The sequence below is a fragment of the Cebus imitator genome, unplaced genomic scaffold, assembly GCF_001604975.1.
Source record: "Cebus imitator isolate Cc_AM_T3 unplaced genomic scaffold, Cebus_imitator-1.0 Scaffold318, whole genome shotgun sequence".
NCBI lineage: Eukaryota > Metazoa > Chordata > Mammalia > Primates > Cebidae > Cebus > Cebus imitator.
The window spans coordinates 1-13306 of NW_016107633.1; the positions used below are offsets into that span (position 1 = coordinate 1).

A 13306-nucleotide genomic window follows, 5' to 3' on the forward strand; every position below is an offset into this window, starting at 1 on the left:
TGTCCTGCCCCCACCCCCCATTCTCCAGCCTCCTGTGGAGGGGTCACCCCGTGACCGTGCGGCAGCTGAAGTCCCCTGGAACCCAGCCTGATGTGCTCCTGGCTGACCTTCAGCACTGCAGGTACCCGTGCCAGCCCCCAGCCCAGCCTCCTGCCGGCCCTCCCGTGGAAGACCAGGGTGTGTGGCTGTAGCCATGGCTGGAGTCTTTACTTCTGGACCAGCACCTGGCACGGAGCTCTCCCGCTGGGGCGATCCCCCCACTGGACAGTGGGTGGGTACCAGTTCTGTGTGCAGTGCCCTGTAGGCCTGAGAGGAGGTGGGGGTGGAGAGGGCACCAGGACAAGGTGGGAGCCGGGTGCTGGCCCTCCACTGCTAGGCTGCGTGACCCAGGGTCATTCTCCTCTGTCTGGGGGTGGGTGCAGACCACCTGACCCGGAACGTGGTGGGTGGTCTGTGCCCAGGAGCAGCTCCCACCCTGTGTGGCTGGGGCCTACTCCTGAGTGGCCTGCTCTCCTCCTGCCCAGCACGCTGCACCACCCCGGCCTGTTGCTGCTGATGGCACTTAGCCCCTCTGCAGACCTGTCGGGGCTGTGCCTTCTCTTTGAGCCTGTGTGGCTCGGCTCCCTGCACGGGGTGCTGCACCCTCGGGGACCAAGTGAGGAGGGACCCCGGACTGTGCCGGGCCTGCCGCCTGGCCCCCTGCTGCTGCAGGTGCTGGAGGCCCTGCTGTTCCTGCAGGCCCGCTGGCGAGCTCACGGCGGCCTCAGCTCCCATGCTGTGCAGCTGGTGCGGCCAGGCCTGGCTAAGGTGGGCCACCTGGAGCACGGGCGCCCCCTGCACCAGCGCTGGCTGCGGCCCAGGTGAGCCCCTGCCGCACCTGCTGCCCCTTGTCTCGGGCCTGCACGCCGCTCCCTTCCTCCCCATTCTCCAGCCTCTGTGGCCAGGCACAGCTGTGTCCTGTAGGCCCCAGGAAGGGGGTGGGGGTGGGGAGGAGCACTGAGAGTGTTACAGGAGTTGGTTGCTGGCCCTCCCACTGCTGGGCCGCTGTGTGACCTGGGGTCTCAGTTTTCCTCGGTCTGGTGGTGGGTGCAGGTCCCTGTCCAGCAGCCATCGGCTCACCAGGCTCCTTGGGGTCCACAGGCCACAGCAGGGTTACCCGTGGGGAGGCCCAGGCCCAGGGCTTCCCCCACCCCCTGAACTGTACCCATGGCTGCCACTTGAGCTGATCTGCAGTGACACTCCCACCACCACCTCGGACCTCTACAGCTTCTGCACCCTGGCCCAGGAGGTCTTCACTGGTCAGTGAGTGGCTGTGCCCTGCCCCAGGGAGGCACCCTCCTGCTTGGGTCCCTAACTGTGCTTCCTGGCAGGAGAGCTGCCCTGGGCTGGTAGAGGGGGACCCGAGGTGAAGGCCAAGCTGGAGGCAGGGGAGAGCCCGGCCCTGGACCCTCGGGTGCCGGCGCCCTACCAGGCCCTGGTTCGAGCTGGGCTAGGCCTGGCACCTGCCGACCGCTGGGGCAGCCTGCAGAGTACCCGATACCTACTGCGGGAGGCCACGGCCCAGGTACAGGGCAGGTCGGCAGGGTGTGGGTGGTGGCCGTGGGACCCCAGGCAGGCCCATGTCCCCATACCCAGCCTCTGGTCCACAGGACATGGCTCCTGAGGTGGGCTCCCCGATGGAGTGGACCACGCTGTCCCCTGCATCCCAGGCTTCCCCACCAGGTTAGAGGGCAAGGAGGAGGAGACAATGGCGGGTGCTGGGCACAGCTGAGCTGTGCCCCCCATCCGACCAACTGGTTTGCCCCCACAGAGAAACTGTACTGTGAAATGGCTCACAGAGCCAAGAGCACACCCAGGCCTGTGCCCACTCTGACGTCTCCAGGCCCCATCCCATCCCAGGTGGGAGCCAGGATGGGGCTGTGGGGGGCCAGGGGAGCTGTGGGACACCTGGGCAAGCCACGGCAGCTCTCTGCCATTCCTCTCTGCAGGCCCCGGAGACTCCTGAGGTCACAGGCCACAGCAGGGTCCCGAGGGGCGTAGCTTGGAACTCGGGCAGCAGTTTGACTCTAGGCAGCAGCCCCGGGCCTGGCCACAGCCCCACAGCCAGGGCCTACCTGCAGTGCTGCGGAGAGCCCGGCTCAACGGTACGGATACCCCAGAGCCCTGCACCGCTGTCCCATTGCTAACCTGTGGCCCCCTCCGCCCGCCCTCCAGTAGTCACCAACCCCGAGTTCCCTGGCTGCCCTCCTTTGACCAGGGAACTTCAGGGACGCCCAACTGTCCCCTCTCTCACCTGTGACCCTTAACCAACCCTGCTTCCCCCAGGGCCCTTCCCTGCACTCCACCTCCAGCCTCCAGGACTCAGCCTCCCTGCTGGGGACCCCGAGCTCTGCGGAGCACTTTGAGGAAGCTCTCGGCCAAGACTCTGGCCCTGCAGGGGCTGCTGCGGCACACACACAGGGTTACCCTGCTGGACCCCCAGCCCTGTGAGCCCACCCCCAGCCTGCTGAACCACAGGGAGGCTTCCCACACACTGGGAGGCTGCCGGCACGGAAGGCCATGGGCAGGCTAAGCAGAGGACCCCGAGCCCGGCCTGTGCCCCATCCCACACTCCCAGGCCCGCTGGAGCGCCACGGCTAGCCAGGTGGCAGCTGCAGCCTTCTCTCCTGCAGACACCCGGTGCTGAGCTGACTGGAGGAGGTCTTTTCCCCAGCCTGCAGAAGTGAGACCTGAGACCTTGCATGGGAGGACCCCGAGGCCCTTCTTTATCCCTGAGGTAACCCTCGGTCTACCCTTGCCTCCCTGCTCCCCAGGATGGACCTGCTGGAGGAGATCATGGCAGAGCTGCAAAAAGGATGTCAGCTCGGAGAAAAGCCCAGCCTGAGCCCCACTCCTGACCCAGACTCCCAGGGTACCCATGGTTCCCTCTCTGAGATACCGCCTCTCAGAGCTTCCCAGGAGTAACTCCCACCATGGTGCCTCCCCAAAAGGAAATAGAATGATAGAGCACCTCCTCCGTCCCTCTTCACTCACTGAGTTTGGCCCCAGCACGACACCAGCAGCCACATTTTCACCATTTTATTCGTTAATGTTGTCAGATGGTTTAGTGGGGCATGTGGGGAGAGAAGGGCAGGAACTGTCCCTCCACCCCCATGCACAGGTGAGGACATGCTGGGGGCTCCTGGAGGGAGAGGAGGATGGGGTCAGCCTAGCGCCCCCTCCCCAGATTTGTGCGAGGACCCCCAGGATGGAGGGAGGTGGGGGGTGGGCAGACCCTTCAGCCCAGGATAGGGAAGCTGGGATTACAGGTTAGAAACCCACATCAGAAACAAGTTAGAAAGTTAGAAACCTGGGGTAGGGGTCAGGGCTCAAGAAAATACAAAACAAGGGATTTGTCTGGGCCAAGATCCAGCGAGGATGAAGGGAAGCAAGGACGGCCCCTCCCAGCTGGCGCTCAGCAGTAGCTTCGGGTCTGGCCCTCAGAGTGGAGGGACCAGCTGGGAGTGGGGTAGGGGGGTGGGGGTCCAGCCCCCTCCCCTCTTTGTCCTCCATTTCTGTACAAGGACCCTCGGTGGAGCTCACCCCCCGTCCCGTAGGCCGGTGGGGCTGCCCTGTAGAGCAGGAGAGGCTCAGGGGGGCCCCAGGGACTGGGCACCCTGTGAGGGGTTCGGGGGCCCCAGGGTGCCCGTTGTTTCTGGGGAAGGCGGGGAACTGGGGGACCGGGATCTGAACGGCTTCGGGGGTGGGCAGGAGGAGGGGAAGAGGAGGAGGAAGAGGCAGGTGAGGGACCCCTGGGCCCTAGGGCTAGGTTGACGTACAGGGGCTCGGGCTGGGTCGGGGGCCGGGCAGTGTGCTGGGGGGCTGAGTAGCCAAGGTGGTCGGGGGGAAAGCAGGAGGGGGCGGGTGGGTAGCTGAGCAGGAAGTCGGGGGACCTGTGGAGTGGGGGCGATTGGCCCAGCATGCCGTAGGAGGCATTGAGCCTGTCAGGGGGCATGGAGCGAAAGGGACTCCAGGAGCAGGCGGGACCAGAATAGGGGAACCCCTCACCTGCCCCGATCTCATAGTACGGGTTCTCTCCCCTGTCGAGGCGTGCAGGGGGCCCCAGGGAGCTCCTCCAGACTGGGGCTGGGGAACTGGGCTGGAAGGATGGGGGGCCCAGAGGGTACAAGCCTGGCTTGGGGACCCCAAGGAAGGGTGGCAGGCACTCCCTGGGGGCTGGGGAGAAGAAGCCGGGGGCAGGAACCTGTGAGGGGACAGAACATGGGGACTGGGCTGCTGCCTCTGGCGCATCCCTGCCCCCTCCACCGGCTCCCTCCACCTGCTCCCTCCCCCTGCTCCCTCCACCTGCTCCCTCCCCCTGCTCCGAGCTGGGCACTGACCTGTGTGGGGCCTCGGATTCCCCTCCTTGAGGTCCCCATGGGCCGCTGGCTCCTCAGCAGGCTCCCATCACTTTGTTGCCTTGGTAAGTAGGGTGGGGGTCCTGGCACCCAGGCACCCGGGTGGGCTAGGGAGGTGGGGGCTGGTACACTCCCTGAGGTCCCTGGTGGCTCCCCGCCCACCTCCAGAGACAGCGAGCGGAGGAAGGGGGATTGGGCAGCAGGCGGGGTGCCCCCGCACTCCTGCTGGCTCTGTTGCTCGGCTACCTGCTGAGCCCGCTCAGCCAGGGCCAGAGCCATGAGGCGTGCTGGGTTCTTGGGGGGCGGGGGTGGGGCACCCCCAGGTCGCAGAAGAGACAAGGGAGGGGGTGGCAATGGTGACTCTGTATCAGGACCTATATCAAGGAAGGAAGAGAGGGGTTGAGAGGGGTTCAGCCGGGTCCGGGCCCTCAGCGTCAGTGAGGACAGGCAGGGCAGGGGTGGGAAGGCTGAGCAGGACTCACCGAGCGGGCCCTGGGCTCCCCGGAGCTTGCTGCACGACTCCTGCTGGCAGGTGTCAGTCAGTGGGGCCTCAGCTCCACGCAGCAGCAGGGGGATGAGATGTGGGCGCAGGGTCCGGTTGGGGCTGAGAGCTGGTGTTGTGGTGGCTGAGGCAGGTGCTCCTCCAGCCCCTAGCAATTCTAGGACAGCGGGTGGCACTGATACAGCCAATGGTTCAGAGATGTCCAGTGCAGCAGTTGAAGCGGGGCTGGTGGTCCCTCGAGGTGAGATGGCCTGGGGGGCCACCCTGGGTGGGAAGGCAGAGGCAGGGGCGGGGGGTGCTGGGCTTGCTGGAGGTGCAGGATCCCCTGGGGTAGGGCTGCTGCAGCGGAAGGTTAATGGATCAAAGTCCAGCCCCCGGAGTCCCTCCAGGCAGCGTGGTGGGCTGAAGTCCAGCTCATCACCATCATCTAGCCAGGCTGAGGTACGGTGCGAGGGGGACCCAGAGAGTGCCCCCAGCCCTGCTGCTGAGGACTCGGAGGATGAAGAGGAAGACTCGGAGGACTCTGAGGAGGACGAAGACAGGCTCTCGCAGGAACCGGCAGGTGCTGGGCCCACAGGGAAAGCGTCGCTGCTGGAGTGGGGTCGCCGCAGCCTGTGCAGCCTCTGGAGGCCTGGAGGGGTGGAGTCAGTGAGACCATTGCTTAGAATAGGGTGCACAGCCCCACAGAAAGCTGGGCAAAGGACATAAAGAGGCACCTCCCCAGAAAGGGCCACAGTGGCTGCGAAGCCAGGAAGAACTGTTCAGTTTCATGGCGAAGGAGACCATGAAGAGGACACTTTTGGCCCCACGCACAAAGGCCCTGTGGCCACCCCACACGCTGTAAGCACGAGACAGACTCACACGTGGCTGACGAGCCGGCAGGACAGCGCCTCTGCTCCTGGATATGTAGAGAGCAGTACCCCAGGAGTACGAGGACACGAGGACGGCGCACTGGCTCAGAAGAGCCCCCTGAACCATAGCTGGGTGTGGTGGATAAGCAGCCCCCAAAGAGGCCAGAGGGCAGAACCCAGCGGCACTGTGGACTTCCAGGTAGCGATGGGGGAAAAAGCCAAGCTCCCCATGCAGGGTGATGCCCCTTTCATTACAACGCTCTTTAAATAAAGTTTCCAAAATGACTCAAACTGAATGAGCAGTGTGTTCNAGCGGGCCCTGGGCTCCCCGGAGCTTGCTGCACGACTCCTGCTGGCAGGTGTCAGTCAGTGGGGCCTCAGCTCCACGCAGCAGCAGGGGGATGAGATGTGGGCGCAGGGTCCGGTTGGGGCTGAGAGCTGGTGTTGTGGTGGCTGAGGCAGGTGCTCCTCCAGCCCCTAGCAATTCTAGGACAGCGGGTGGCACTGATACAGCCAATGGTTCAGAGATGTCCAGTGCAGCAGGTGAAGCGGGGCTGGTGGTCCCTCGAGGTGAGATGGCCTGGGGGGCCACCCTGGGTGGGAAGGCAGAGGCAGGGGCGGGGGGTGCTGGGCTTGCTGGAGGTGCAGGATCCCCTGGGGTAGGGCTGCTGCAGCGGAAGGTTAATGGATCAAAGTCCAGCCCCCGGAGTCCCTCCAGGCAGCGTGGTGGGCTGAAGTCCAGCTCATCACCATCATCTAGCCAGGCTGAGGTACGGTGCGAGGGGGACCCAGAGAGTGCCCCCAGCCCTGCTGCTGAGGACTCGGAGGATGAAGAGGAAGACTCGGAGGACTCTGAGGAGGACGAAGACAGGCTCTCGCAGGAACCGGCAGGTGCTGGGCCCACAGGGAAAGCGTCGCTGCTGGAGTGGGGTCGCCGCAGCCTGTGCAGCCTCTGGAGGCCTGGAGGGGTGGAGTCAGTGAGACCATTGCTTAGAATAGGGTGCACAGCCCCACAGAAAGCTGGGCAAAGGACATAAAGAGGCACCTCCCCAGAAAGGGCCACAGTGGCTGCGAAGCCAGGAAGAACTGTTCAGTTTCATGGCGAAGGAGACCATGAAGAGGACACTTTTGGCCCCACGCACAAAGGCCCTGTGGCCACCCCACACGCTGTAAGCACGAGACAGACTCACACGTGGCTGACGAGCCGGCAGGACAGCGCCTCTGCTCCTGGATATGTAGAGAGCAGTACCCCAGGAGTACGAGGACACGAGGACGGCGCACTGGCTCAGAAGAGCCCCCTGAACCATAGCTGGGTGTGGTGGATAAGCAGCCCCCAAAGAGGCCAGAGGGCAGAACCCAGCGGCACTGTGGACTTCCAGGTAGCGATGGGGGAAAAAGCCAAGCTCCCCATGCAGGGTGATGCCCCTTTCATTACAACGCTCTTTAAATAAAGTTTCCAAAATGACTCAAACTGAATGAGCAGTGTGTAATCAAACCCGGAAAGCAAGGGCATGGTGGCCTTGGAATGGAGAGGATGCCTCTGGTGGGGGGAACCTCAAAGGGAAGAAGGAACAGGCTGCTCTAGTTTTGCCTGGTGGGTTCATGGATGTCCATAATATTATTTAAAAATGTTAAGCAGGAATAATAAAGACTTTTAAAGGGCCCATCATGGAACAATGAGTAAGTTAAGTTCAGCGTGTAATGAACCAAAAGTGATACTGTATCCAACTCATTGTACATAAAGACCGGGTTAAATTTTTTAAAAGCCCCAGGACCCCAAAACATGAAGTACAAAATCTGGAGGCCAAACCAGGGCCCCATGTCCTCCCGGCTCCACTTGGGCACAGGTCGCACCCCCACTCGCCCCGCCTTGCTCACCAGCCCCGCTGGCCTGCGATGACAGAGACTCCTCGCTCTTGGCAGATCTCAGTGTGACGGTGTCGGGTCTGCCACCTGCAGGAGAGGGAGAGGTAGGAGGCACTCCAGCGACTCCCAATGCCCACCAGCCCATGGCCCAGCCTCTCACCTGAAGGCTGTGGTGGGGCACGGGTGCCCCCTAGCCAAGGCAGGGGCTTCTTTCGAGGGACACTGGGGCCCCGGCCCAGTGCAAAGAATGTCTTCCAGCTGCTGCCCCCTGGCTTCCGCTGTTTCTCCCCTCTCTCCCCTTTCCTCCTGCGGTTTGGAGGAGAAATGGGAGGCCATCTGAGGAATCAGGCCTCCACCTACCCCTTGCCACCCCTAGAATCCGGCATCCCACTCACCTTTCCACAGGTGAGGCTGGGGCCTTGGGAGTTGTGGGCTCCGTGGGTGTCCCCAGCCGGCCCTGGGTGCGTGCCTGGGCTTCTTCCAGTGTCAGCAGGCGGGTGGAAGGGCAGCTGCCCGCAAGGGACTTGGGCCTGGGGAGCAGGCAGCGGCCTGGGGAGTGTGGAAAGGGAGGAGCTGTCAGCCCTGAGGCCACCTAATGCCACAGGCAAAGCCAAGCGCCACAGCCCAAGCCCCCGGCCCCGCAGCGTGCCCACCCGGGCTGGCAAGGCGGGACGGAACAGGCAGGAGTGGGCGGGGGCAGCAGGCAGGTGGGAGGAGGGTGGAGCAGGACGAGCTGATGAGGAGGCAGCTCCCAGCAGCCAGCGAGGGCAGCGGCTCTGGCTTCAGTTACCTCGGGCCAGAGGGCCCTCCGACGTGCTGAGTCCTGACTGGGCTGGGGTCCGGGGCAGGGCGGGGAGTCTGGGTGGGTCCGGGGCAGGGTGGGGTGTCTGGGTGGGGCCTGGGCGGGGTCAAGTCTGGGGACCTCCCACCTCCTCCCTGGCGGACCCATGGCCCCAAGCGCCCCCAGGAGCTACAAGGGATGAAGAAAGAGCGGCGTCCGGGCCAAGAGGTGGGAATCCTGAGCGGAGGAGCTGAAATGAGAAGGAGGGGGGCGCGGGGAGGGAGAGGCCGGGGCGCGGGGTCCTCAGGGAGCCGGGAAGGAGGCCCAGCTTCAGTAGGGTAGGGATGGGACTGGGAGCCCACCTGCCCTCCCCTGCAGCCCTGACCGTGGGAGGCAGCAGCCAGGTCCTCAGGGGGTGGGAAAGCATACCTGCAGGGTCGAGGCCTGCAGAGGTGAAGGTGTCGCTGAACAGGACGTCCACGTGGGTGAGCAGAAACTCCACCACCACCGACTGCACTCTAACTTCCCGGAAGGCTGCCGCACCACCCATCCCCACCGACTCCAGCTCCATGGACCTGGGAGGAGCAGGAGGGAGGTTGGGTGCCTTGAGCCCAGCTGGCAGGTTCTGGCAGGGCAATTTGGGAAGCCAGGGGAGGCAGTGACTGTCTATTAACACCTCTGACCTTCTCAAACTGATCACGCCTAGCTGGGCTCTCAGCCTTCCCCCAGATCCACCCCCTCCTGCCTTCCCCTTCTCAGTCCCTGCAGTTCTTCCTGTGGCTCAGGACAAATATCTTGGAGCCCCCCTCTTTAACTCCCTCAGTCTGTCACTCCCTCCACTGCCCCTCGCCTGGCCCAGCCTCCAGCCTGGACGTCCCAGAGCCTTCTCCTTGCCTCCTGCTCCCAACCCTGCCCCAAAGTATGTTCCCACCTGCAGCCAGATGGAGCCTGGGACCACCTGAGTCCTGTTAGGACCTGCCTGGCTCAGAGCCCTGCCCTGGCTGCACCTGACCCTGGAGAAAGGCAAAGTCCTCACTGTGACCCATGATCTGAATCACCCCTCTATCTGGTTCCTGTCACATCTCTGACCTCATCATTTCCTCTCCCTCAGCCCCTCACTCATTCAGCTCCAGCCACACCAGCCTCCCTGTGGCTCCTCCATCGCACCAGGCACTGGCACAGGCCCAGACGTCTGCACCTGCCATTCTCTCAGCCTGGCGCTCCCCAGATGTGCACCTGGGGCCCTCCCTCATCCTCTGCAGGTCTTAACTCAAATGGTTCCTTTTTTTTTTTTTTTGAGACAGAATCTCGTTCTGTCGCCCAGGCTGCAGTGCAATGGCACCATCTCGCTCGCTGCAACTTCCACCTCTCAGGTCCAAGCGATTCTCGTGCCTCTAGTGGCATGCACCTGTATTTCTAGTAGAGACGGGGTTTCGCCATGTTGCACAGGCTGGTCTTGAACGCCTGTGCTCAGGCAATCCGCCGAGCTTGGCCTTCCAAAGTGCTAGGATTACAGGTGTGAGCTGCCACGCCCAACCAATGGTGCCTTCTTAATGCAGTCTTTCTCACCCACTTTATTCAAAGCTGTTCACCCCCTCCTCTGTAGCCCAGACCTTTATTTTTCTTCCTATATCTTATGCCAGCCCTGACATGCCACCTGTTTTACTTGTTTACGTATCTATGCCCCCAGGAAAATGTGAGCTCCTGCAGGACAGAGATCATGCCTGTCTCAGTCATCATCAAGTCCTCCCGGCTTACTCTGCTGCTGGCCATAGATGAGCTGCCGAAGCCTCCCCTGCCACTCTTGCTAAAATCCTTACTCTTCCCTGACCCTGCACGCCGGCCGTCCCTCCTCTCTCCTGGCGCTCATCACATCAGACTGTATTCTGTGTTTTTCCTGTTGATGTTCATGCTCCATCTCCTCCACGAGAACATGAGTCCCAGAAGGACAGGGCCGTGCTCAGTGCTGTGTCCCCAGTGCTGGGGACAGGGCGGGGTTCATGGGAGGTATTTGATAGATATGTATCAAACGAACGAAAAAGAGAAAAGCTGGGCAGGTTCCTGGGGTGGTTTTTGGGAGAGACGTGAGGCCTGCCCTGGGAGGGAGCTGAGGGGCAGGCAGGCGAGCAGACAGCTCACCGTAGCAGGTTGGGTGCCCAGACAATGGCCAGGTTGCGGGCATGCATGCTGGTGTTGGCACTGTGTCTTGCCATGCGGGCCAGGTGCCTCAGCAGGTACTCCAGGGTCCTGGGGGTGAAAGCAGAGGGGGACACCTGAGCCTCAACCCCCTTGGAACCCCACCGAGTCCCGCCCTGCCCCTCCTGGTTTACCTGTAATGCGGTGGGGGCAGCTGCTGGATGACGTCGTGGACCCGCACCAGACGCTCCTCCTCCCCAGGCACTGACATGGCCTCCTGAGATGGTGGGCGTGATGAGGTCTGAGCCAGAGGCGTCCCGGCCCCTCCGTCCCGCCAGCTCCCTTACTCACACTGAACTTTCCGTAGAGCTGGTAGGTAAGCAGGGGATTCGGCAGCTCTCGGAAGTAGAGCTTGCAGAGGGAGGACACGCTGTGGATGTCCTGCAGGAAGGCAGGGCCAGACAGCTCCGGGATCCTCTCGCTGTCAAACTCATGCCTGAGACCACCGCATCAAGGAGGAGGAAGATCCAGGTCAGAGGGGGCTTGCTCACCTGGCCGTGCTCCCCCTGCCCCTACTCGCAAGTGCCCACAGGTGGATAGAACCGTCTTCCCCAGGTCCTACACTGGGCTTTTTAGAGGCAGAACCTTACTGAACTCCCCAACAAGCCTGTGTGGCAGAGGAGGATGCTGAGGCTCAGGCAGAGGCACCTCAGCCCACAGCTACCTGGGACTGTCTGACTCCAAAGTGTGAGCAGCTCCTACCATGCAGCTGCCATTCTCCTGGCCATAAGAGAGCACTGGAAAATGTGGACAAAATCCTAGCACCCCGCTGCTCCCAATTCTCTGGTAGGGCCCCACTGCCTGTGGTAAAATCTCCCACCCACTGCTACCTCCTGCCTCCCTCTGGGACTCCCCTCTCGTCCTCCGCTCTCAGTCTCTGCAGGCTTCAAGCACTCCCCTCTCCGCTTCCTGCAGGCCAAGCTCTTGCCTGGCTCCTCCCCCCGTCTACACCACGCCCTGGCTTGGAGCCTCCTGCAGTTCCCCCTTCACTCAGAGTAAAAGCCAAAACCCTGAGGCAGTCCCAGCAGTTCCCCATTCACTCAGAGTAAAAGCCAAAACCCTGAGGCGAAATCCCAGCGCGCTGGCAGGGGGACTCCTTGGCAGTGGCCTCCTGTCGCTGTTCCCTTTGCCCTGCTGCTCCCTCTGTATGGCCTGGCCCTCCCCTCCTCTAGGCCCTCACCGCAGCCTCTGGATGTTGGAAGACACGCCTGAGAGCCGGTAGATCCCATCCACCACCCCATGGGCCTCAATGAACTCGGAGCAGCAGCGCAGCACCTGGGGCACTGGGAGAAAGCAGGGTCAGGGCTGGGTGGGCCGCAGCCCTGGCGTGACAGGTGGGTGGGTAGGTGGGCCTGGGCCTCACCGTCCTGGCCTGAGTTGCTGAGGTGCTCGCCAAGGTCACAGCCAAACACCCTCTGCCGCAGGATTCCCCGCTGCCGCAGCCGCTGCCGAGAAGGGCGGGAGCGCATGAAGGTGCGGAGCAGGCCGGCCAGCTTTCCACGAGGCCGAGGCACAGCTGTGGGGGCAAAGGGCAAAGGCAGGCCACGTGGGGTCAGCACGGCCAGGGGCCTGGCGGGGCAGGGGCAGGGATCTGACTGCCTATTTCTAGTACCTGAGGTCAGAGGCGAGATACCCTGGGGAGCCGGGATGCCACATGGGGTGCCATCGGCATCTGCAGGGTGAACAACGGGGTGGAAGAGACGAAGAGGCAAAGGACGAAGCAGCCCCCACCCTCCCCACCCCTCCCATCCGTCCATGGCACTTACCAGCCTTCAAGCCTGGACCTGGTCGCTCTGTGAAGAGTTCCACACATTCACTGGGGAAGAACCCAACCTGAGGAACGTCAGGGTCAGTGGCTACAACACCCCAGTTGGCAGGTGCCCTAGCCCCACCTGTCCACACCCAATGGGGCTCACCTGGAAGCCTCGCTTGCCCCGCCACCAGCTGCGATCCTCCGTGGGCGGCATGTCGATCACGGAGACAATGTCTCCCACCTGGGAGTGAGCGGATGGGAGGAGAAGGGTCAGAAGGAGCAGGGGGCATGGGGAGCCCAGCTGGAGTCTGCTTCCGAACCACAGCCTCACCTCAAAGGACAGCTCATCTGGTGCCTGGGCCGTGTACCGTTTGATCACGTGGGCGGCTGCCACTGCAGGGATATTGAGCGACGCCTCCTCACTGAGGAGCAGTCGCCGGCCGTGATTGTCCAGCTGAAATGGAGGCAGGATGTGGCAAGGAGAGGTCAGAAGATGGTGTTAGTACAGGCATACCAGGCTGCTCCGCGCCCAGTGAGGCCACTGCCTGTCCCCCACCTAAGACCTCCTGTCACTCAGAGCTATTGGTCAAACACCTAAATTCCTGTTTGTAGGGGTGCAGCCTTGGCACCCTTTGGGGGTGGGGAAACCTCTAAGACAAACCCCTTTATTTCCCTCACATATCCCAGGATTCTCCCACCCAAAGCTTCCCCATCCACCTCTGCACCTTCATCCTCCACAGCAGATACTGCATGGATACCATCTAAAAACTCTGTGCTGGGCGTGGTGGCACACACCTGTAATCCCAGCACTTTGGGAGGCTGAGGCTGGAGAATTGCTTGAGTCCAGGAGTTTGAGACCAGCCTGGGCAACATAGCAAAACTGTCTCTACAAAAAATACAAAAATTAGTCAGGTGTGGTGGTATGCACCTGTGGTCCCAGCTACTGCGGAGGCTGAGGTA

General features: G+C 62.6%; 1 protein-coding gene across 1 annotated transcript in view; it reads right to left on the reverse strand.

The window, feature by feature from the left end:
- Nucleotides 1-3063: 3063 nt before the first annotated feature.
- The window catches only part of ARHGAP33 (Rho GTPase activating protein 33), a 13563-nt gene continuing 3320 nt past the window's right edge, over nt 3064-13306 (reverse strand). Inside the window, exons 8-24 of the mRNA XM_017504075.2 lie at nt 12678-12800; nt 12510-12587; nt 12360-12426; nt 12206-12265; nt 11957-12109; nt 11774-11876; nt 10885-11029; nt 10728-10810; nt 10537-10644; nt 8827-8972; nt 8012-8165; nt 7777-7922; nt 7629-7703; nt 6614-6710; nt 4880-5442; nt 4380-4771; nt 3064-4243 (exon numbers count right to left, since the gene is read on the reverse strand). Of these exons, the coding sequence (XP_017359564.2) occupies nt 3455-4243; nt 4380-4771; nt 4880-5442; nt 6614-6710; nt 7629-7703; nt 7777-7922; nt 8012-8165; nt 8827-8972; nt 10537-10644; nt 10728-10810; nt 10885-11029; nt 11774-11876; nt 11957-12109; nt 12206-12265; nt 12360-12426; nt 12510-12587; nt 12678-12800 (3282 nt within the window). The 3' untranslated portion in view covers nt 3064-3454. The remainder of the gene's footprint in view (nt 4244-4379; nt 4772-4879; nt 5443-6613; nt 6711-7628; nt 7704-7776; nt 7923-8011; nt 8166-8826; nt 8973-10536; nt 10645-10727; nt 10811-10884; nt 11030-11773; nt 11877-11956; nt 12110-12205; nt 12266-12359; nt 12427-12509; nt 12588-12677; nt 12801-13306) is intronic.